At 40.7% G+C, this 22462-nt stretch overlaps 1 protein-coding gene across 1 annotated transcript; it reads left to right on the top strand.

Moving 5' to 3' along the window:
* The first annotated feature begins 1188 nt into the window (after positions 1 to 1188).
* LOC117251568 (cohesin subunit SA-2) lies at positions 1189 to 20994 on the top strand. The gene is made up of 32 exons (XM_033618012.2): positions 1189 to 1334; positions 1773 to 1868; positions 4210 to 4297; positions 5524 to 5688; positions 8750 to 8846; positions 8920 to 8996; positions 9087 to 9158; positions 9274 to 9478; positions 9564 to 9715; positions 9802 to 9875; positions 9983 to 10106; positions 10237 to 10335; positions 10693 to 10772; positions 10872 to 10979; positions 11070 to 11190; positions 11282 to 11399; positions 11803 to 11906; positions 12721 to 12813; positions 12924 to 13010; positions 13238 to 13438; positions 13855 to 13937; positions 14022 to 14109; positions 14212 to 14292; positions 14477 to 14569; positions 14652 to 14826; positions 18225 to 18361; positions 19651 to 19752; positions 19840 to 19991; positions 20071 to 20199; positions 20283 to 20464; positions 20544 to 20619; positions 20713 to 20994. Exons 2-32 carry the CDS (start codon positions 1819 to 1821, stop codon positions 20840 to 20842), a joined length of 3543 nt encoding a protein of 1180 aa, XP_033473903.2. The 5' UTR covers positions 1189 to 1334; positions 1773 to 1818; the 3' UTR covers positions 20843 to 20994.
* The last annotated feature ends 1468 nt before the right edge of the window (positions 20995 to 22462 follow it).

Below are 22462 nucleotides of genomic sequence, written 5' to 3'. Positions count from 1 at the left end.
CTACACCAGTAAAAACGTTGGGTAAGCAGTGATACATTAGTATTAACATCACGATACAAATATTTAGTTATAGAGAGACCATTTTTACATTTGATATTTAGGTGTTACTACTTCTGTACTTTTACTCAACTTGGATTTTGAGTGCAGGGCTTCTACTTGTAGTGGAGTACTTTATGTTGTATTGGTATTTACGGAAGTAAAAGATGCCAATACTTCTTCCACCCCTGTTTTTAGGGTTTTAAAGTCAAGGTTGAGGGTGGTGGGACGACTTGTTGGGATCGGGGGCTGCACCCTATGATAAATAAGCAAGTGCACTCATTGAAAAGCAGAACATTTAACAGGGGGAGGTGTTTCTGGGGCCTGAGGAGTCAAGAGTAGGGAGCTGAATGAGGGAGGAGGGGTCCAAGGGGGAGGTGTAGAAAGAGAGGGGAGAGGCGGAGGAGTCAGAAGCAAAGTTCAATGCTTTTGCACATGCATTGAGTAGCACTGGAGTATGTTAAAATATGTGAACATTCTAGTTTAACAGCATTAATAACATATATTTGCATAGTTTCACATAGTACATCCATTTTTTTCATTGGTTTATATATCCGCAGTTGAAAACTTAAATGCATGATGTCCACCCGACATGCATATTTATAAAAATAACTTAAAAATTTTGAGGAAGAGGAATGTAAACACTGAAAGGGTTAATATATATTATGATTACTGCCTTGTGAATCCTTCCTCTGACAATGACCTCACTCTTGCCTGTAATAGAGCAGCCATGTCAGCCTGTGGTCTATGATGAGTAAATGGCGCCTCCTGCTGTCCAACTCCTGCACAATATTAAATCTGAAAATACCGCGACAGCTCCCCTCTGAATTAACTACTGCTGCTGGTTTATTGAAATAAACGACACATACAGGCCACATTAAGACACTTTAACACCATATTAACGGCTGAGAGGAAACAATACAATGTTCTGTAATATTATTTATTCAATAAACACCCAGTAATGACTCATATCTGCCTCATATGGCATACGTCCTGCAGATGTTTACAGTGCTGAGGTATGCAGAAACCAAACCGGACACGGTCTGTCTGTCACAGCCTCCAGGGGCGGGACTACACTATGAGTGACGTTCCAGACTAACCAATCACGCACGTTTCATTCGCTTTCCCAGCCAATCAGGTTAGAGCTAGGCTGTCCTGCAACTTGACTGTGAGAGCTGGGCGAAAAGAAGGAGGATATTCGCGGTGGAAAATGTTCAAAATTGAATTAATGTGACAGCTTTCGGATTTAAAATTACACATGAATGAACACCGAGGAAAGATGAGTCGATGTGAGGACGGTAAGTTTGAAAACTTTAGTAGGAGCGGCGGCAGACCTGTGTGTTCACCTGTCAGTCATTGTTGTAACGTACACACTTCAGGGCTGCTTCAGGAAATTACAACTTATGTTTAAGTTTCTAGGAACATATGTGTTAGCTAGCAGTGTCACAGGACAGCAGGGAGTTGTCTCACAGTTGTGTCTGAAAGCCTCAGGGGGGTAAAGGCATGTACTCTGCCGGAGTGTCTTTGAGCAGCTCTTTAAATCCCCTGTCACCTTCTCCCTGAGGAGAGGAGACATGCAACAGCTCCTTTGCATGCACACATGTACTAACATAAGACAGATACTCAAAAATATGGCAACTTTTTCTCTCTATGCATGCAGGGTTAATTTTGATGCATACTTTTGGTTGCTGAAACATCTTCTGTTTGCACCTCACTTCATCACACTGTGTTTCCAGATGCAGAGACACACACCTGAGCTCTGTGTAAAGACCCGAGGAGGAGATGATCCCTGAACCCTCGGCTACAGCTGCATCCAGGACCTCAGAGCAGAAGTAAGAGACTGACAGTGGTGGAAAAAGCAAAGTATCGAGACCCTTAACTAGAGTAATTGGTCTAAATACTTTATTACAAGTAAAAGTCCTGCAATCAAAGTCTTGTTTAAGTAAAACCACAGAAGTGTCTGCATCAAAATGTACTTTAAATTAGGGATGCATGATAATATCAATCAATATCACCCTCTGAATATCAAAAAGGCCACTATTGAGCTGTATGCACAGTAACTTCAATCTGACGTGAATGACAGGCGATGTTATACAGCTTAAAACATTAACTGAAAAGTTGAAATTACCCTCAGTCACACGGTAGAAAAACTGTGTGCTCCTGTGCCTAATGCAGCTCTCAGCTCAACTATACTGCACATGATGTACGATATAAAATTAAAGGGAGCGTCATCATCAAAAATTAACATACATGCATTTTAGTTCTGTTATATTTTTACACAATATTTAAGTTTTACACAATGTCTGGAAATAGATTTTGCGTGATATTTAAATGAACTTATATTCACACATTGTGGCTCTTACATCAGTATCGGCCGATATCGGCTTTGAAATGAACTATTGGAATCAGCCAACATGCTATTTCTTATTTTGTACAATAAATAATTATTACATACAGTACAGGCCAAAAGTTTGGACACACCTTCTCATTCAATGCGTTTTCTTTATTTTCATGACTATTTACATTGTAGATTCTCACTGAAGGCATCAAAACTATGAATGAACACATGTGGAGTTATGTACTTAACAAAAAAAGGTGAAATAACTGAAAACATGTTTTATATTCTAGTTTCTTCAAAATAGCCACCCTTTGCTCTGATTACTGCTTTGCACACTCTTGGCATTCTCTCCATGAGCTTCAAGAGGTAGTCACCTGAAATGGTTTTCCAACAGTCTTGAAGGAGTTCCCAGAGGTGTTTAGCACTTGTTGGCCCCTTTGCCTTCACTCTGCGGTCCAGCTCACCCCAAACCATCTGGATTGGGTTTTGGTCCAGTGACTGTGGAGGCCAGGTCATCTGCCGCAGCACTCCATCACTCTCCTTCTTGGTCAAATAGCCCTTACACAGCCTGGAGGTGTGTTTGGGGTCATTGTCCTGATGAAAAATAAATGATCGTCCAACTAAATGCAAACTGGATGGGATGGCATGTCGCTGCAGGATGCTGTGGTAGCCATGCTGGTTCAGTGTGCCTTCAATTTTGAATAAATCCCCAACAGTGTCACCAGCAAAACACCCCCACACCATCACACCTCCTCCTCCATGCTTCACAGTGGGAACCAGGCACTGTACTGTATATTGAAAAGTATTATATTTCATGTCTCCATCTGCTGGTGCACCATCATGATAAGAGTACACATGTATAATATGATGTTAATTCCACTACAGAGTAGGGGTGTAAATCACCAGCTTCATCACAATACGATATTATATCGATTTGTTTGGATGATAATACGATGTTTGCCGATATCACAAGTCTGTCACGATACGATTTTGATTCGATTCGATTCAGGAGCCTGCGATCGATATGACGCGATATCATATGCCCATCTAACACAATCATTTACATCAACTCACAAAAACAACTAGAATATGATTTGACCATTTTATTTCTGAGCTCTGTTTGTTGTTTGAGCGGAGGCGCGCTTGCCCAGAAATGGTGACACAGACGTGCTATGTGAATTTCAAAATAAATGTGTATCTTTAAGATGACGATATGGATCGATGTTTTCATTTTGCATCGATATAATCGTATCGTTAATCAATGAATTGATGTATTGATGTGGATCGATGTATCGTTACACCGCTACTACAGAGGAGACTTGATGATCACTAAAACTGGTGGGGAAAAAAGGATATATCGATAATGGTATCGGTTATCAGCCAAATGAGTTGTTATATATCGGCATATCAGATATCAGCCAAAAATCCAATATCGTACATCCCTACTTTAAAGTAATAAAAGTAAAACTACTCATTATGCAGAAAGTCCCATTTCAGAATAAAATACATTAGGCTACTTAATTAGAATTATTGATGCATTAATGTGTTCATCACTTTACTTGCAAGTAGAAGTCCTGAAATTCAAAATCTTACGTAAGTAATAAATACTGGGTTTAAACAGAATGAATAGACATGCAAAAAAAAATGAAAAAGCTGTGCAGCATTCAACTGCTGATTTAGAAATGAATGTCGATGTTATGAATGAAGCTTCGACGCTTCAAGCCGTTTGCCACAGCCCTATAATTTAGTGCAGGGCATGAGTCAATGTACTTACTGTCCATCTCTGGTGCTTAAATGCTTATTTCCTTTTTTGTTTTCTATTTTTGACTTCTCAGTCAGAACTCTCATGATGAGGCGAACTCCTCCGAGGTTGTCAATCATTCGGAGGACGAGTCCGGGAACGAGAACAGACAGAAGAGCGTGGTAGGTGTTTTTCTGTTCATCATTTAGTGTGCACAGTGTCCGCCAGAAAGAGTCTGATAACAGGAGAGCAGCAGTCGAGGAGCAGTAAGACAATATTGGCACACATAATACAAACAATGCCTCTTTGATGATATTGTATATTTTATTCTCACATCTGCCCCCTTTCATAGACATTTTAACATGTCACCATGTTTGAACAGAAAGTCCCGCACACACTGTTCAGTACCTTTCTTCAAACCAGCATGTAACTGTATGAAATGCACAGGCGCAAGTGATGAATTGAATAATGGCTGAATTCCGTTTAGCTGCTCCAGTTTCAGGGTTCTGGTATTGTGCATACCAGTTCACTGTCACACTGTCAGGACTCACTGGGACACGTAACAGAGCCAACATTAGTATTATAAGTAACACGTGTGCTTCTCTTCTACAACGAGAAGACAAAAGGTCGACTGTGAGAAAGGCCTGTCACAGGAGTTGATTTTATATATTTTAAAAGATGTAAAGAAATATTTCTTTACTTATTAGCTTTTTTGAGAATTGTTTAAAAATTTCAGTCATATTTTAAGAAAAATGCCAAATGTGATGATTTGCTGCTTTTTCTATATGTTAGTAAACTGAATGTCTTTGAGTGTTGGTAATTTGAAGACGTCATTTTGGGCTTTATAAAATAATAATGAGCTTTTTTTTCACTATTTTCTGACATTTTACAGACAAAATGCTTATTAGAGTAGCTGAGAAAATGATTAGCAGATTAACTTATTATTAAAGTAATTGTTTGTGTTCATCAGTATTGTTTTTTGTCTCACTGATGAAGCCAAATCTTCCATTTTTATTAACAATGATAAAAAAGAAAAAGCGTTTGTCAAAAGCCGTGTCACTAAAAGAGTTTCCAAAGTGTGATGAGACTCGTTAGCACCCACCTGGAGGAGGGAAACATCTGGTGCCTTGAATTTGCACCTTCACTCGTTAAAGGTGCTTCAGTGCTAACACAGAGGAGTTTGCCTGTTTAACAGGTTTATTGAGTTTTCATTTGACAACATATTTGTTTGCGGGGGTCCGATGCCGCACTAATCAACCAGTCAGCCTCATTCAGTACTTGTCAACTCTCAAAATATTCCAAAAGAGGGTCCTAAATTTTTTGCAAGGTGCCTTTAGGAGTGTATCTGATTTTCTGAAGGTTGAGGAAATACAGAGTCTCTTTTTTACTGTCTTATCAAAACCCACAGAGACGAAGAAAACGACCACACAAGGGTTCAGAGAACGTCAAGAGCAAAAGTGCCAAAGCCAGCCGCAGCAATGTTGGCAGAGCAGGAAGCAGCCACGGTAAACAGAGGCAGGTGGAGGCCGTCACCCTGTTCGAGGTCATCACCATGGGCAGGAGCGCCATGCAGGTAAGACTAGCTAACACTCAACTGTGATATATTATTTGTGTCTGTGGTCTTATTTTATGTAATTTTATTCAATGTAATCGAAAAATCTAAACTGTTTTCGCAGAAGTAGAGTGAAACATGTGCACCGAAAATATTATTTAGCCTTTGATTTCTTATAAAAGAGTGATAATTCTACATGCACATTAATATTCCAGCTTTACTCGAGATATTTTCAGCTGATGACACCGTGCTTTACCTGCAATTGTGTGCATCCATGGTGTTGGAGGTGCAAACACACAGGCTATGGCCGAGTGTGATTGCATATCACTCTGACATCATGCCTATTTCTTGGGTGCAAGTGCATAACTACGGTGATGTGCTGTAGTGAAGGAACCTACAAGAACCATCATCCCATGAAAAATGAAGATGGGAGCTCCAAATATTTGTTTATTAAATTCCCGAGCTATGAGAAAGAGCCTGAAAGAAGAGCAATGTGGGTGAAGGGTTGTGCTAGGATAGATAGGGTCATGGAGAAACCATGGGCAACAAAAACAAAGTCTGTTTATTTATGTTCTCCTCATTTCATAACAGGTAATTATAAACAAATGAAAACACTTATCTTGGAATGTTGGCTAGCTAAGGGATGTACGATTTATTTATTTTTGTTTATTTAACTTTTATTTAACCAGAAAAAACCCTCTTGGGAGTAAAAATCTCTTTTTCAAGAGTGTCCTGGCCGAGACAGGCAGCAACATAAAGTTACAGACAGAATAAAAATACAAAATAAAAATATGCAGCTCTTAAACAAGAAGTATAGAACATGTAATGAGATTGAAAGCCCCAAAATATGTTAATATATGCTACAAGTGAACCATAAAAATATAACAGAAAGGCAAGACAAAGACCAGCTAAAATACACCCTGACACTGGCACATAGATGATTGTGTACAAAAATCCTGCAACAGTGCTTTGAAACAGCCGAGAGGAACCAATAAGTGCAACGTTAAGCCTTTCTGCAGAAGATTCCCCACATACAGTCAGGTCCATAATTATTTGGACAATGATACAGTTGTCGTCATTTTGGCTCTGTACACCACCACAATGGGTTTTAAATGAAACAATGAATACCTGCTTAAAGTGCAGACTCTCAGCTTTCATTTAAGGCTTTTTTCAAAAATGTAGTATGAACCGTGTAGGAATGACAACCATTTCTTCACACAGTCCCCCGACTTTAAGGGCTCATAAGTATTTGGACAAACTAACATAATCATCAATTAAACAGTCAGTTTTAATGCTTGGTTGCAAATCCTTTACAGTCAATGACTGCCTGAAGTGTTGGACACATAGGCATCATCAGATGCTGGGTTTCTTCCCTGGTGATGCTCTGCCAGCCCTTTACTGCAGCCGTCTGCACTTCCTGCTTGTGTTTTGGGTGTTTTGCCCTCAGTTTTGGCTTCAGCAAGAGAAACGCATGCTCAGTTGGATTCAGGTCAGATGATATGACTTGGCCATTGCACAACACTCCACTTCTTTGCCTTCACTGTTTCATTTAAAACCCATTGTGGTGGTGTACAGAGCCAAAATGATGACAACTGAATCACTGTCCAAATAATTATGGACCTGACTGTATAAGGAGCTGCATACAGAAATGCTTGTTTGCCAAACTCTGTGCGTAGCCTCGGTACAGACAATAAAACATGTTCTGTGAATGGAAAGCACTTATTTTAGCATTTATTTATATTGGTAAAAACATTTATTTATTAGGAGTCAAATTAATGATTCTCTCACCAGCAGTCATCTGCTTTATGAACCCCCCCCCCCCCTTTTTTCAAACAAGGTATTGATAATTCAATAAGATGCACAGAGCATCAACAAACAAGCAGAGCCAACAAGGACAGAAAACAACCCCACCAACCCAGAAACAGGGAAAGCCAGACCAGTGAGATTAAATAAGACAAAAACGAAAAATAAATAAATAAATAAATGAAAAATAATTAAAAAAAAAAAATATACATACAAAAAATGTAAAAAAGAAAAGAAAGGAAAAATAATAAAAACATATGTATAAATTAAAAAAAAATAAAATAGAAATAAAAATAAATAGATAAAATAAAATAAATTTTAAAAAGAATGACAAATATATTAACTTGTGTGACATAGGTTGGGAGCATTAAATGTTTCATTACAATTTTTCAGCTTCCATATTTGCTACAAAAGTTAAAAATGGCTGTCAGGTGGCAAAGAAGCATGCAGTTGATCCTTTAATAAAAGAATGGATTTCCTCCCATTGTAAATAATACACAACATCCTTAATCCAATGTCCATATGTTGGAGGTGAAGAATCCGTCCATTTACACAGGATCAGCCTTCTGGCCAGATGTGAGCAAGTGGAAACACTGTCCGTTTGGGCTCTAATGAACCTCTTTTAGGAAAAAAGTCATAAGTGAGTAAAAGTAGGTGTTTAATCAGTAGTTTTGGGACAGTTTGCAATAAATGGAAATTCAATTAATTCACTTAAGTCGGTCTATAACAGTACAGTGCTGTCCAGTCACACCAATGTAACCATTCTCAAATTCATACCAAAGCCATTATGAGTGATCACTACATCAGACACCCATAACATGAACAATTATGTAGATATTTAATTGACTTCAATAAGTAAATTTGACCTGTACTAACCAGGAGTGAGTATGTTTCTGAAGTCAGCTAGTGGCCATTGTTAAGGATGATTCAGCCAAACATTACCTGTACAGACAATCCTTCAGTTCACAAAACATCAACCACTGTTTATACCCCGCTGGAGCACTTGGCTCGAGCTAAATGTAATCGGATACCACCTCTGCCTCCTGTGTTTGCACTTCTGACAAAATGGTGGACTTGGGCGCCGCTCCCAGATGTCCTTATGTGTGTGGAGAGAAGGAGCAGCTGCATGCAAACAGTGTTTACACCATAAAAAGCAAGAATGAGTCCAATGTCCTGACCATAAAAACACCTGAATATACCGACTGGGATGTCGGTGTCATTATCAGAATATTAATACACAGTAAACCCAGTGACTGACTCTTGTGTGATGTCTGAGCAGGCGGTGATTGATGACTGGATCGAGGCGTATGTGACGGACAGAGACTCATCTCTCCTCGATCTCATCAGCTTCTTCATCCAGTGCTCGGGGTGCAAAGGCAAGCAGCACACACACACAGAATCCACATAGAATACACACAGTCAGTTATATCTTTCCCTCCTGTGTCTCAGGTGTGGTCACAGCAGAGATGTGTCAGAACAAAGAGGACAATGAGGTCATGAGTAAGATGGTGGAGGAGCTGGATGAGGTGAGCCGTCCTCAGTCTGTGTTTCCCTCTCTGACTTTACCAGTGTTTAACACTTTAAACTGAAACTGTTCGACTGTGTGTGTGTTTCAGGTCGCTGGTCTGCAGTATAAGAAGTTCCTGGCCTTTCCCTGGATCCTCACAGTCACGTGGCCCATGGACACAGTCAGTAGCACCTTCCTGTTTGAAGGCTTTGTCCTGACATTAACATCATTCCTCCTTCAAAGTCCCTTCAAAGTGTTTCTCTCTCTGTTTCCTTCCCTCCCTCCTCTTGCTGCAGGACAGTGTGGAGTACCCTCTGATACAACCTGGTCCGTACGGTCGCTGGTTCCACTCCGAGTTCTGCGACTTTGTGTCGGTGCTCGTAGCTCAGTGTCAGCACAGCGTCATATTCGACAGCTACCTGATGAACACGCTCATCTCGCTGCTCACAGAGCTGTCAGACTCCTACATACGGGCTTTTAGACACACCTGCACATTAGCAGGTAAAGAACAGAAGACACATACATGCAGATACATGAACACATTCAGTGCACTAATCTGTGCTTTCTGGTTTTGGTCCCTGATAAGCGGTGAAGCTGCTGAGCTCTCTGGTGTCTGTGGCTCTGAGTCTGAGCGTCGGCATTGAAAACAGTCAGAAGCTTTATGAGGTGCAGAAGAGGAAAACGATGAGGCAGAAGAGCACGCTGCAGCAGGAGAGGATACAGAAGAAGATCACAGAGGTAAGACCGGTGTCGCTTGGTCGAGGATTTTATCTTTGCTGCGTCTGAGTAATGTCTGACTCTGTTTGTTTCTGTCTGCCTTCAAGCTGCAGGAGAAGAGGGCGGAGATAGAGAGCATGATGGACGTCATCTTTAAAGGAGTGTTTCTGAAGAGATATCGGTAACTGTTCCTCAGACACTGTAAGTTTCAGTGTGCATTATGTTATTGATTGTGGAGCTGATTTTGTGTTTGTGTGTGTGTGTGTGTGTGTGTGTGTGTGCGCGCAGCGATGTGCTTCCAGAAATCCGCTCCATCTGTATGGAGGAGTTGGGTTTGTGGATGAAGCTCTACAGTTCGGCCTTTCTCAATGACAGCTACCTCAAGTACGTGGGCTGGATGATGCACGATAAGGTAAATGTAGCATCAATGTGATAATACAGAAAGATAGCTTTGATTTTATTGTGAATGTTAAATCTTTTTGAATGTCTGTTGCCATGAAACTGATGATTGTCTATGTTCTGACATGCATCTCATGTTTCAGATACCAGATGTGCGTCTCAAGTGTGTGTTAGGGCTACAGGGTTTGTATGGAGATCCTCCGCTCCTCCCTAAACTGGACCTGTTCACGAGCCGCTTCAAGGTACACAACTCCGCTTAAAGCTGCATTTCATTCATGTCCAGAGTCTGAGTTCATGGTGGTAAATGAAAAAACTATCATAACCCGGAGAGGAATGTTTTGCGACTGCTGGATTCGCTTTTGATTTTACACTTTAGACTTGACTGAATTTATTTTCGTTGCAATTTCTTCCAACAGTCATTTTCTATTCTCTGGTATTTGGAGAATCAAATTTACTTTGTAGTTTGTGCTTTCTATGATTGTATTCCTCCAGCAGTTTGATCTTTTCCTCCTCTGAACAATATATGAAATATGGTGAATGCACGTTGAGACCTACATTGTATAACTGTGAACACTCATGCTTCATCTTTACTGCTCCAGGACCGGATGATCTCCATGACCTTAGATAAGGACAATGAAGTGGCGGTGCAGACGATGAAACTACTGCTTCTTATCTCCAAGTGAGTCCACAGCCTGGATGCTGTTCTCATGTTTTTTGCAATCATCTGTAATGTTTCCCGGCTGATTTTCTTTGCCTCAAACTACCTCTGACTCCTCAGAACATCTGATGATGTCCTCACTCCAGACGACTACAATCAACTGCTCCAGTTTGTGTACTCGTCACAGCGCCCTCTGGCGGCCACAGCAGGGGAGCTGCTCTTCTCACGGTATGTTCACCTCCATCACTTGAAAAAAAAAAAAAAAACCCAATCAGACTGTTAATCAGTGTTTGCCTGGATGTCGCTGGTCTCTGTTAGGCTTCTCAACACTGTAGCCCCTGCATCTGATACTCAGGATGACATAAATGAGGAGGAGGTGCATCAACAGCAAACATCTGCCAGACTGAAGGCTCTGCTGCAGTTCTACCAGGAGTCTGAGGTGAAAACACACCGGCTGAGATTCTTGTTTTAGCTTAAAAGAAATTAACATGAGCAGGTGGACTAACATGTCTGTGTGCATCCACTTTCAGCTGCACAACCATGTGGTGTACCTCGTGGACAGTCTGTGGGACTGTGGTGGAGCCCTGCTGAAGGACTGGCCCACACTCACGTCTATACTGCTGCAGGACTCTTCCTCACACGGTCCAGGTAACTGTGATGCTGCGATCCTTAAAATTCTAAGACAAGCAGAGGTTTAGTTTGACAGATCATTTCCTTGATTTGATTGAAGTCATTACCGATGAATGTGATCATTATATCCAGTGCTTATTGATGACTAAAGCATGTTTGTAAATATTATTGTGAGGCTCCAGATGTGTAAAACACCACAGCAAGCCACTGTTTAATGAAAAATGTCCTCAGCATCCTGTTTTGCAAACAGTATCTGCTTCTAATTAAGTGGGTTTGTCTCAGCCTCTAACAGCCTCATTTCTGCTGCAAAACACTGTCACTAAATGTTATTATCCAAACTTGTCATCATATGTTGTGACATAAATTATTATTCCAGGGCAGTTACCATCTTATGTGTGTGTGTGTGTGTGTGCGCTTCCAGGTCTTACTCTAGAGGAAGAAGCGGTGCTTGTGGAGATCCTGGTCGCGTCGGTGCGTCAGGCTGCTGAGGGATCAGCGCTGGCAGGAAGGAGCGGAGCCAAGAGGGTCAGTGGGAGATGCATCCCTATTTTTGAGCACAGGTGGAAGAAGTATTAAGATCTTTTACTAAAGAAAAAGTACCAATACAGCAATATAATAGTACAAGTCCAGTAAAAGCACATAAGTTATTTTCAGCTTAATGTACAAAAATATAAAAAGTAAAGTAAAAATGGCCACTCTGACTGATGGATTATTATATATTTTGTCTTTAGACTGTTAATACTAATACATCAAAGTGTAAGCAGCATTTCACTGTTGTAGCAGGTCGAGGTGGAGCTTCTTTTAATTACCTTGAGTATAGTTAAGTAGTAAGTAAGTAAGTGTCACCCTGTGGGTCTCGCCTTGGTGGTTTCTTTTAAAGGTTTAAGGATAAATCTGATGGGTGATGAGATGATTTGTGGGGTAGAAAAGAAGTAAAAGACACAAATTTATGTTCATCATTTTGACCTTTCTCAATTTTTTTGTGAAATATTGGATAATTTCACCTTTTGAGCTTCAAGAAATTATGTAATTAAGCCATCTGAGATGTTTAAAGGGGCGACTTTCTCCTCAGTGAAACTACTCATCGTCACAAACGAAAAAAATACTGGTTTAATTATTTAAGTTCGTTGTATTTTCTAATCTTATTTTATGTTTTTTTAATTTAAAATCTTAATCTTGGGGCTCCCGGTTTCTTAGTGGGTACAGAAGATACGAAGGCAATGACTTTGCTACAGCAGCTGCGGGTTCAATTCCAGCCTGAAGCCCTCTCTGTTTCCCTCTTTCATGCTTATGTACTTTAAATCTGATGCACTAGTCTCTGTGTGTTTTGGTGTTTCAGGTCATGAATGCCAGAGAAAAGAAGATTCAGATTGACGACTGTACTAAACTCACTGATCATCTCCTCGTGGTGCTTCCTAAGTTACTGTGCAAGGTATTTATTCCACACATAGTTATCAATATATTAATCAACATTCAGATGTCTGTGCTGCACAGTTAGACTCTGGGCTTTACATTATGATAATGTCTCTGTTGTTTGTGTAGTTTTCAGGTAGTTGTGACGTTGTTGCCTCCCTGTTGAAGATCCCTCAGTACTTCCTCCCTGAGTGTCCTGAAGCTGAAAACACACAGGTCTGCACCCCAGTCTCTCAGCTGACTCAAGTATTTAATGATAGATTAATGGGGTGACACAGTTCTTTTTTTTTTAAATTTAAAAACTAACTCATTATTTTAACACTGTCAGAATAATGTAGATTATATTTATTTGCCGTAATCGTTATTAACTGTTGGATATGGTCACAAAATCATCCACATATTTTGAAGTTAACCTGTGGTTTTCTCTTCCTCCTCTTCCTCAGGCAGTTTCCTCCTTGATGGCGGAGATGGGAGCTGCTCTGGAGCGCCACTCGAGCCCTGCTGTTCTGGAGGCTGCAACCCGCACCTACCTCAGTCTGTGCGGGGAGGAGACGGCGTGGTGCTCAGCGGCCCGGGCTGCCAGGGATGCTCTGGTTCAGTGCTGGGTGGACCAACTGACAGCACTGCTGGGGGACTCACTGAAGGTGAGGGTGCTGTTACACTGTGGGGCTGAAAGTATGATGATGCATATATGTGGGATTTGGCCATGTGGACTTTATTTTTTTTTAGCATTTTTGTTTTTTGCTATGAGCCTGAAACAGCCATCATGGAGGAGAAGCTCCTGGACCAACTGGTGGTACTCCCTGTAATCCACCCTCTTTTTTAGGGTCTCATGTACCCACACAGATCTCTGTTTATCTGCTGACAGCCTCTCACCCTCAACCAGAGCTACAGGCATACCCTCTGCCTCAACATTTTAGTGACTAGATACTAATTACTGTCAAATAAATAAAATAAGATAAATAAATGGTAGATTGATTACATGGTAAGGTTAGGTTTCTGTGTGATCGAGGCCTTACTTTACAATGATGACTTATTATTTCTGATTTCTCTGTTGTAGGGTGAAAGTCCAAGTTTCTCTGCTGACGAGGCGAAAACTGGAGAAATTTTAGCCGCATTGAAGAAACTCCGAGCGTTCCACAAGTAAGATTTGAGAGCCTGTATTATCCTGTCAGTGACGTGTCATTATTGGCTGCTGATTATCTATATGTCTTTATGTTTTGTTAGCTGTCACGACCTCCTGAGGTGGAACCTGTTTGAGCTGTTGTCTCCTCTCCTGTCAGCGGAGGACAGTAACGGAGCAGCACCACCCAAGGTACCAACTCACCTCTCTAAAATCAAGTTTTTTGGACTTATTCATTCACTGTCTTACTTTTTATAAGTGTCCTCTGTCTCTCTTTGTCATGTTTGTGTGAAGGTGCTGCTGGAGGTGCTGCAGTGTCTGTCTTACTGCATGCTCTGGTCTCTCAACACCAGTCATGAAACTTTGACCTCCAGAGTGAGTTACATCTGCTTTAATTCCCTTCACTGAGATGATGCTTTTAAGTAGTGTGAAGAGATTTAGAACATGTTCTCCTTTATAAAGCTTGTACATGAAATAAATGTATATATATTTATACATATTTGCAGGCAACATGCTGCACTGTTTGTGACTCATCATTATGCCCTTTCGTGTGTTTCAGGAGAAAGCCGTGGCCCAGAGACTCCAGCTGCGTCTCTTCTGTGAGAGAGGTCACCACCTTCTCTCCCACGCTGACCACAGTGTGCAGCAGCAGGTGAACTCATGTTTGATCAGTGATGGCACCTTTTGCGCTTCTTGTTTCTCATCTTTCTAACTTCCCTGATTTCCCACATCAGGCTTTTCTGGGCGTCTGTGACGTTCTGACGGCTCATTCCTACCAGCTACACGTGTGGGATCCCACCTCCTTCGGTCCACTGTTGTACACTCCCAGTCCCAAACTGCAGAGGGCGCTGTTGACCTTTGTTTGCATACACGTCTTTGTCGGAACAGACTGTGACAGCCAGAGTGGTGGTGAGACATCAGACTCTTTATATCAGTAGTTTCTTAACCTACGTGCAAGTGTTTTTGGTCACTGTTACCTCACTTGGATGTTTGAGCTTCACTGTGCTGATTGCAGATTGTTTCTTGTACAAACAAACACAAATATTTGCATTTTCATAGATTCTGAATTTACCAATGAGGATTTTTTTGTGATAAAAGCATATTAGACACAATTTTTTATTCCAAGCAGACTATTTTTGTATATCTGGAGAGTATCTTTAAGAATACATGTACTTTCCTACACAACATATTTGTTTTGTGTTTAATTTAGGGTATTTTTGTGGCACTTCTGCCTTTATTTCACAGTTGACAGTAAAAAGAAACAAGGAGAGAGACGATCAGTGGTCCAGTGGTGTAAGAAGCACTCAGAGTCTTTACTTTAAGGAATACTTAATCTCCCAAATTACCATTTGTTTATTAATTACTCACCCAGTGTTGACTTGAACTAGTGAGAAAATTGGTTCTTACATGCCTTTACTGTGACTGAAGAATCCAAATCTGGAGAAAATTCTTGATGAACTCAAGTGATAGTGGACTGTGTTTAACAACAGCAAAACTATATTTAAACATCATGTTTTGGAATTACTGAGCATATTACTAGATAAATGAGAATTTGATTATACTAAATGAGTTGTGTGAGAGTTTGTAAACTGATGTTTAAATGTAGTTTTGCTGTTGTTAAACGCAGTGCACTATGACTTAAATTAATCAAGAATTTTCACTGTTTTTGGATTCTTTGTTCGTCATGAAAGCATACAAGAAAAAGTTTTGTTCCCAAAACCGGGGTAACGTGGGGTGAGGAATTCATTCATTCAAACCTTTATTTAAGACTTGGGAAATCATTTCAGGGAGACCCTCATTTCAGTGATGCAGAGCATGAACAAAGACTTTAAAAACAATCAAACAAAGAACTGTAATGCATATCAACTAAAACAGAGATTAAATCATACAAAACAACAAACAACACCGGCAATAAATGATGTGTAAGGTGTAGATGTATAGTTAAAAGCATTTAGACTCAAATAAACAAGATCAGAAATAAGGCATTTAAAACAGCCATAAGGGTAAACAGTGTCCAAGTTTAAGATCTTTTGCAGAATATTCCATGTATAAGGTCGACAACATCCAGTGATTTCAATGTAGAGGCAGCAGCTGTTCCATATATAACACCCCCATAATCCAAAATAGACAAAAATGCAGATTCTACAATACTTTTTACGTGTACAAAAAGAAAGCGGTTCTTATGTCTGTACAGAAAGTCAAATATTGTCCTCAGTTTGGCAGTCAGAATTTCAATATGGTGCTTAAAATTTAGATTGTCATCCAGCTAGGCACGAGGTATTTATACTGTTGACTCTTTCTATGAATGAGCCATGTGCAGAATGAATATTGAAACATCCAGTATGAGTAGCTGTGGTGAACAGCATCCAGGTATACAAATGGCCGTTTGAGGGGTCAAGTATTCCTTTAAGTAAAAGTAACAATACAACAATGTTAAAACACTTTATTGTCAGTAAAGGTGCTGCATTTAAAATTTGTATTTAGTAAAAATACAGTAGTAGCAGCAAGTAGTCATGCAGACAAAAGACTCCTGTGACTGATTGATTATTACATACAACATTTATTGTTGCAGCTGGTCGAGGTGAAACTAGTTTTAATACTAACAATAGTCCAGTGGTTTCAAAACGAGGGGTCAGGCCCCCTCCAAAGGGTCGTCAAATTATTGGAATAGGAAAGACGAGAAAGCAAAGTTCGGTTACCAAAATTTGTATTTATATACCTAATTGTTTTTATTTGTGAATCCATTTGAGAAATGTCTTTTTTTTTGGTGGCAATGCGTAATGAATCATTAACACCTGAACCTGGCAAGGACACTGTTTTGAGTGAAGGCTACAAAAGGCCCAGAAGTTTGAAATTTTTAACATTGCGATATATTTTACAAGCTTTCTTACATTTTTTTCCACATAAAATCTCAGTCTAAAAAGTCACTACAGCTGTTGAATATAGTGGAGTACAAGTTTAAAGTAACATAAAATTAAGGTACTCAAAGAAAGTAACTCAAAATTTCACCTAAGTACAGTGCTTAATTAAATGTTACTTTTCACCACTGCAAAGGTCCCTGGCTAACATACATGCTACAAATCCGAAACACAAGTTAATGATTTGAATTTGTCTTCACCATCTGGCTGTTCTTAGAGTGTTTTTGACTAACTTCAGATAAACCTATCGATTTGCATATTTTGTGATGTTTGCACTCTCACACAGCTGCCTCATAGTGGTGTGTTATACTCAGGCAGTGTGTATGTGTGACACCCAGGAGTAAACACTGTGCAGCGTTCACACAGCAGATGGCACTCTCACCCTGTCGGAGCTCAGCGTCTTTTCTCAGGCCTCCTCTGCTCCGAGTGAGGCACTGATTGAGTGCAGCGGCTCAACGTGGTCAAAACATGCAGATATTAAATGCATGGCCACACATTTGGCTTAATAACTGACTGCGGAGCGGCCTGCTGACTGTAAGTGGGCTCTGATTTCCAACCTGACCTGACAACTGACCCGCAATTACAAAGAAAGCCCTGTTAATATCCTCGGACTGAAACTGGCCGGACTAATTTGTATGAAAGGACGTTAGACTTTGTTATGCGAAGGGATGCAAGCTTGTAAGTCGATGACGGCAGTGTGTTCCTGTCCGCTCTGAGATGAGGAAATAAGATTGACATGCTGGGAATATGTGGTGTTTTCTCTGTAAAATCCTGCAGGTAAACTTATGAATCCATTCATGGCTGACTGTAACTAAAACATTTTATTATCTTTACAATAGCTTCTTCTTTCACAGACATATATATTGCATCCAAATATGGGATCGTCCAGAGAGTCAATAGCGGCCCTGGTGGGAATCTCTTAAATGTTCAACCAAATACAATACAGGATTATTGGTTTTTGAACATGTAATAAAAAGCTATTGTTTTATTGGATTTGCCTGGTAACGGTTCTGTTATATAGACAGTGTTTTCTATTAGTTGCTGGATCAGAGATCACTCGGAGGGCAAGGGCACTGAGTTAAATCATAAAATCAGGGCAATCTCTTTCCGTGAGAAAATTCCATTAACTCTGGCTCACCTCTGAGCCTATTTTATTAGCCCTGTGAAAGATTGAAGCCACATGGTGTCACAATCATAACTCTAGTCTTATGTTATCTTTGATTTCCACCTGCTAAAGCCATTGTCCTCAAACTAACTAAAACACTCTGCTTTGTTCTTTTTCCTTTTCTGCTATATGATTTCTCATGATTAATCACTCTCTTCCCCTTCTCTCGCTCTCCGACCACTTCACATCCAACCACACACTTCATCCCCATCTGGCTCCCTCAGTCAGTGAAAGCTCTGAAGTGGAGAGGCTGGAGGACCTTCACAGACGCAGAAATCTGCTGGCGGCCTTCTGCAAACTGATAGTGCATGGAGTGCTGGAGATGAGCATGGCGGCTGAGGTTTTCATGTACTACATGAAGGTAAAGGTTAACTCCTTCAAGGAATAGTTTCACGTTCTGGGAAATAAGTTATTTAGGTTTCCTGCCAAAAGTTGGATAAGACAATTGATACCACTCTCATGTCTGTAAGGTGCATATATCTGTCTAAAGCGGGATTTATGCCTGTGTGTCAGCTCTATGCTGTGAGCATTTATACTTGTGCGTTGGTGTGTCTGTGTCACTCTGCAGCTACACCTCCTAAACACTAGTTGGGGTTTTGTGAAGTGCTGTGAGGTTTAGTTGATTCAAAACACACACTAAACACACATTAAACACACATTAAACATGGCTTAATAGAGACAATTTCAAACTCAAATACACAAATCAGCTTCACTGTTACTCTCAGGATCGGCAGACAAAGCACTTGTCTTTATCTGGACACATTTTCCCCACAAATGCAACATGCTAACATTATTAGCACAAGCCTATGGCATTTTACATTGTACAAATTAGCTAGCTGCTAACGGACTTTTTCTCTACTCATATGAATCCAGGAACAACAGCAACATTTAACAAAGGTAACGTTACAAAACTCAGCTCCATTACAGCTCACAAGATTCACTGACAAAACAACTGTCTTATTCTAAACACATTTTCCAAACAAATACAACATGCTAACGTTATTAGCACAAGCCTATGGCATTTTACATTGTATAAATTAGCCTAGCGACGAGCAGAGATTTCCTCTGCTCATATGAAGCCAGGATAAATCACACACAAGACTTAAAATGCTGTTTTTGTGGAGGCTTTATTGTCTTCACAATTTATTGTTTCTTATCTGTGAAATTAAAATAAATAAAGCTTTGTTTCCACTGAGGGAAATGGTTTCAGCTTACAAACTTACGTCGACGCAGAGCCTCTGACAGCTTGTTGGACCATCACAAAGGGGCGGAGCTTAGCAGAAGGTTAATTGCATAGTGAAAGCGAGGGTTATAGTGTACCAATCTAAACACACATGGTGTCATTATTCTACAGCCATTACTTTGTGCTATCGACATTTACTCCATTATGATAAGATAAAGCAAAAAAAAAAAGTTACCTTTGGACTGAGCTAGGCTAGCTGTTTCCACACATTTCCAGTCTTTATGCTAAGCTAAGCTAACTGTCTGCTGGCTGTATCTTTATATTTAACGGACAGACATGAGAGTGGAATCAATCTTCTCATCTAACTTTTGCCAAGAAAATGATTATATCTACTTCCCCAAAATTTCAAACTATCCCTTTAATGCTAGTATGTGTTACCCAAGCTGATTCTCCCTGTTTGTCCTCAGTACCACAATGACTTTGGAGACATCATCAAGGAGACGATGTACAGGACCAGACAGATGGATAAGATAGAGAGTGCTCGTACACTGGTGCTCTGTTTGCAGCAGGTACAGTCGCTCCATATGCATCCTAAAAATAAGCCTCAGCTACACAAGCTGCGAGATGCTGATGAGATTTGATCCTCTGTTCCTCAGCTGTTTGTTCGTCTGAAGCGAGAGCAGGAGAGCGGCGGCAGGGTTCACCCAGGAGTCCAGACCTTCACTAGCATCAAAGAGCTGGCCAGGCGCTTCGCCCTCACGTTCGGGGACCTTGTCAAGTTTCGGGAGTGCGTCGTCATGATCCACAGGTCAGCCCAGGCTCTTGTTTCACATTAGTCAGATTGTTTTCTTTAGATGTTATTTCTTCAAGTGTGTTAATACGTGCAGGAACGGCATCGAGTTTGTGTTCCAAGAGTTCAGTCAGACCCCAGACACTCCTACGCCACCGTACCTCTCCTACCTGACCATCCTCAGTGAGTTCTCCAGCAAACTCCTCAAACCAGACAAGAAAACAGTGTAAGTGCTGCATGAAACAATGTCACAGACCTTTTTATTTCTTCAAACTTGGCTCTCTGAAAGTCTCGTTCTTGTCTGTGCAGGTTCTCCTATCTGCAGAAACACACTGCAGAGCACATCATTAACCTCAGGGAGGAGTGCTGGCAGCCACTTATCTACTACCGTGCGTCTCTGTTGGCTGTAGCTGAAGGAGAGGATGCTGCGTCCTACGTGAGCTCTGACAGGAAGCCCAATCGCTCTCCTTTCTCCAAACAGAAACTTGAAGGTGCTACGCTGAACAACAAAGTCAAGCACAGGATTTAAAAATTAGCAGCTGCATCATGTGTGTATATTTTCTTTTTTAGGGAGCAAGTCCCCGTGTCCGTTCAGCCCTGTTGAGTCCAAAGTTGTCAAAGCTCACAGGTCCAGCTTCAGTCCAAGGTGAACCAGTCTTATTAGTTTATAAACCAGTTACACAGCAAACCTTCTCTACCTCGCTCACACTAATAATTATAACCTCATCTAACTCCTCAGCCATCAGGAAAAGACACCTGACGCGGATCCGTTTTCTGTCCCCGTGGAACCTCCTGCAAGAAGATTAATCATGGAGGGATCTGTCCTCAGCAACGAGGTGGACGACGACACTGTGGACGTTGAACTGTAACAGTTATCAGGAGGTCGGAGGAGAATCTGTGCTTCTGTCTGGATGACGAGACCAGGAGACCTCACACTGGACGTCACGAACATTGAGTGAGACGTATACCTTTTTTTGTTTCTCCTCTGTTTTGATGTGCAGATGTACCAGTGTCCTCTTTTTTTTTTAACATGTTTTGAAATGCATTATAATATGTTTTCTATGAGGGTATAGTTTCAAAGGATATGTCTGTGATATTCTGTCTTTTTCTTATTGTCAACATGTCTCATGAAAAGACCAATTTATCCTACTAATTATAATGTGATTACTTGTGCCAAAGCCTGATGTAACCTCAGTTGTTACCCACAAAGTATTAAAAGCACGTTAATTAATTAATTATCCTGCATTACAAAGAACAAGGGAACTGTAGTTCACTTTGAACCAATCCCACATTCGCTGTACTCCCTGACAAGACACTTTTTTTTTTGGTAAAGGACCCCTAAATTGACCCTTGGCTAAGCCACGCCCCTTTATGATGGACCACTGAGCTGCTGAAGCTAGCATGCAGCCCACTGTCACTATCTGCACTCAAGTAAGGTTATCAGAATCTTAGAAAAATTGAAAAGTGTTCCTGTAGAGCAGTGTTGATCGTTATTCACACAGCAAAAGCAGGATGTCCGTACATTAAGTGTACCTTCAGTAGCTAGCGTAGCATAGAAGCACTAACTTAGTAACGTTACGTGTAACGTTTAACGCATGTCTCCTTCCGACCTCTCCAGGTAACAAGTATCACTATTACATGTCACCCCAAGAATGTTTAACCATAGCTAGCTCTAAATCTACAAACTCAGCCTGAAAATGAAGAAAATCTGACACAGTTGCATGAGTCAATGGAGCACAGCTGTGTTGTTGTTAGACCCTGCGCTGCTACGCTGTGATTGGCCAGTCTGTGTTTGAGGGCGGGGCTTAGCAAAGGGTCATTTGATAGGATTTCACTTCAGGGAACTTTATCTGAAAATACTTTAGTTGTTAGGTTTGATTTGGATCAGGGAAAGTGAAACCAACGATCAGAATAGAAAATCTTTCATTGTGTAAAACAATTTGCGCGAGGGAATTACATGTGAAGTCAATGTAAAGACGCGAATTCCTGCCGGGCGGTGCGATTTCATGACGTTCCCTTATTTGCAAGAGTTGAAAAATCTGAACTCCAGCGACCAATTGAACTGCGATAGCCAATCAGCATTGAGATCCTCCCGGGATGTATGATGCTGAGGACTACCGGTGGAAGTTCATTCATTGATTCAGTGATTTCATGCATGACACAACTTATTTGCACGTATGAAGGGAGTCGCCACAAAATATTCTAGTGTTCAAACTCGTTACTAGTGAAAACTTGCATCCCATTTGGTGTGAACACGACATTATGATTCATCGGTCTCCCTTCTACAGTGAATTAAATAGTGCAATTAAACTTTTCCCCATTTTCTGGGGACCCTCTGGGACTCCCTCTAGGACCCTTGTGGGTCCCCTGACCCACAAGGGTTAAGAACCACTGAACTAGCACTCCAAATATGTATTTATTTGCGGCTGAAAACAGTCCCCAACAAATGCACTTTCACTCCTGTTGGGAGTATAATTTGCTACATAAAA

Source organism: Epinephelus lanceolatus, chromosome 14 (assembly GCF_041903045.1).
Source record: "Epinephelus lanceolatus isolate andai-2023 chromosome 14, ASM4190304v1, whole genome shotgun sequence".
Lineage (NCBI taxonomy): Eukaryota > Metazoa > Chordata > Actinopteri > Perciformes > Serranidae > Epinephelus > Epinephelus lanceolatus.
Note: the sequence above shows the minus strand (reverse complement) of the source record. Positions and strands in the feature narration are given on the sequence as shown.